This window comes from Meleagris gallopavo, chromosome 15 (genome assembly GCF_000146605.3).
Source record: "Meleagris gallopavo isolate NT-WF06-2002-E0010 breed Aviagen turkey brand Nicholas breeding stock chromosome 15, Turkey_5.1, whole genome shotgun sequence".
NCBI classification, from domain to species: Eukaryota; Metazoa; Chordata; class Aves; order Galliformes; family Phasianidae; genus Meleagris; species Meleagris gallopavo.
The window spans coordinates 301895-302698 of record NC_015025.2 but is presented as its reverse complement, the minus strand read 5'-3'; the positions used below and the strand labels follow the sequence as shown (position 1 = coordinate 302698).

Here is an 804-nt window from a genome sequence, read left to right as displayed (position 1 = left end):
ACTGGGCCGTGCAGGTGAGGGAGCGGAGCCCCGCGCGGGGGACGAGGGCGAGCGCGGGGGCAGCGCGGTGCGGGGGACGGAGGGAGGCCGCGGGTTCTTTCTCTGCGCTCTTTCGAACAAAACGAGCTGCCAGCGGCTGTAACGCCAGCCATAGCGCTGAGTTGTTTCTGTGTCAATTTTATTGAGATCACTTCAGTGACCTTTTTCCCTTCGTTGCTGTTCGCACATTCATTTTCCAATTTATATTCTTGTCGTTAAAAAACGTAATTTGTTTATTAGGAGCCCATTTGGTTCAGTTAGCGACAGACTAACCCATATCACCTGATTGTTTTTCCTCTGAGTTGCAGTCAGAATTTTCTCATCCTTTGCCCAGTGCATAGAGTTGGCCTTAGGGCATGTTCTTTTTGTTTGGGATTCTTCCCCAGTCCCCGTCTACCAAGATTTCTAATTATGCTTTTCAGTTTTCAGTATGTACAGCTTTAACAGGGCTGTATGGCTCCTTACAGGGTTTTAATGTTGCCTTGTTCTGGTCAGAGAGCTGTCCCCGCCCTCCTCTTTCTTTGCCTCTGGGCAGGGAAGAGTGGTCTCCCATTCACGTTGGTTCAGATGAGCCTTCCCAGCTTCTCAGTGACACCTGCTTAGCGTTAACGGCCCAATGTCAGCCGTCCACTGTGTTCTTTGCAGGGCCGAGCTCCCCTGTGTGAAGGCACGGCTCCCAGGGCAGCAGAGGAGAATGGCAGTTTGGATCAAAGCCCCTGGCTCAGCCATCAGTAAGGGAGGAGAAGGAGAAGCATCTCGGTCCTC

The 804-nt window shown here is 52.2% G+C and overlaps 1 protein-coding gene across 1 annotated transcript in view; it reads left to right on the top strand.

Annotated features, from left to right (window-relative positions):
- LOC104913214 (protocadherin beta-15-like) overlaps positions 1 to 804 on the top strand; it is a 26769-nt gene that overhangs the window by 11227 nt on the left and 14738 nt on the right. The window contains exon 2 of the mRNA XM_019620340.2: positions 685 to 794. Within this exon, the coding sequence (XP_019475885.1) occupies positions 685 to 774 (90 nt within the window). The 3' untranslated portion in view covers positions 775 to 794. The remainder of the gene's footprint in view (positions 1 to 684; positions 795 to 804) is intronic.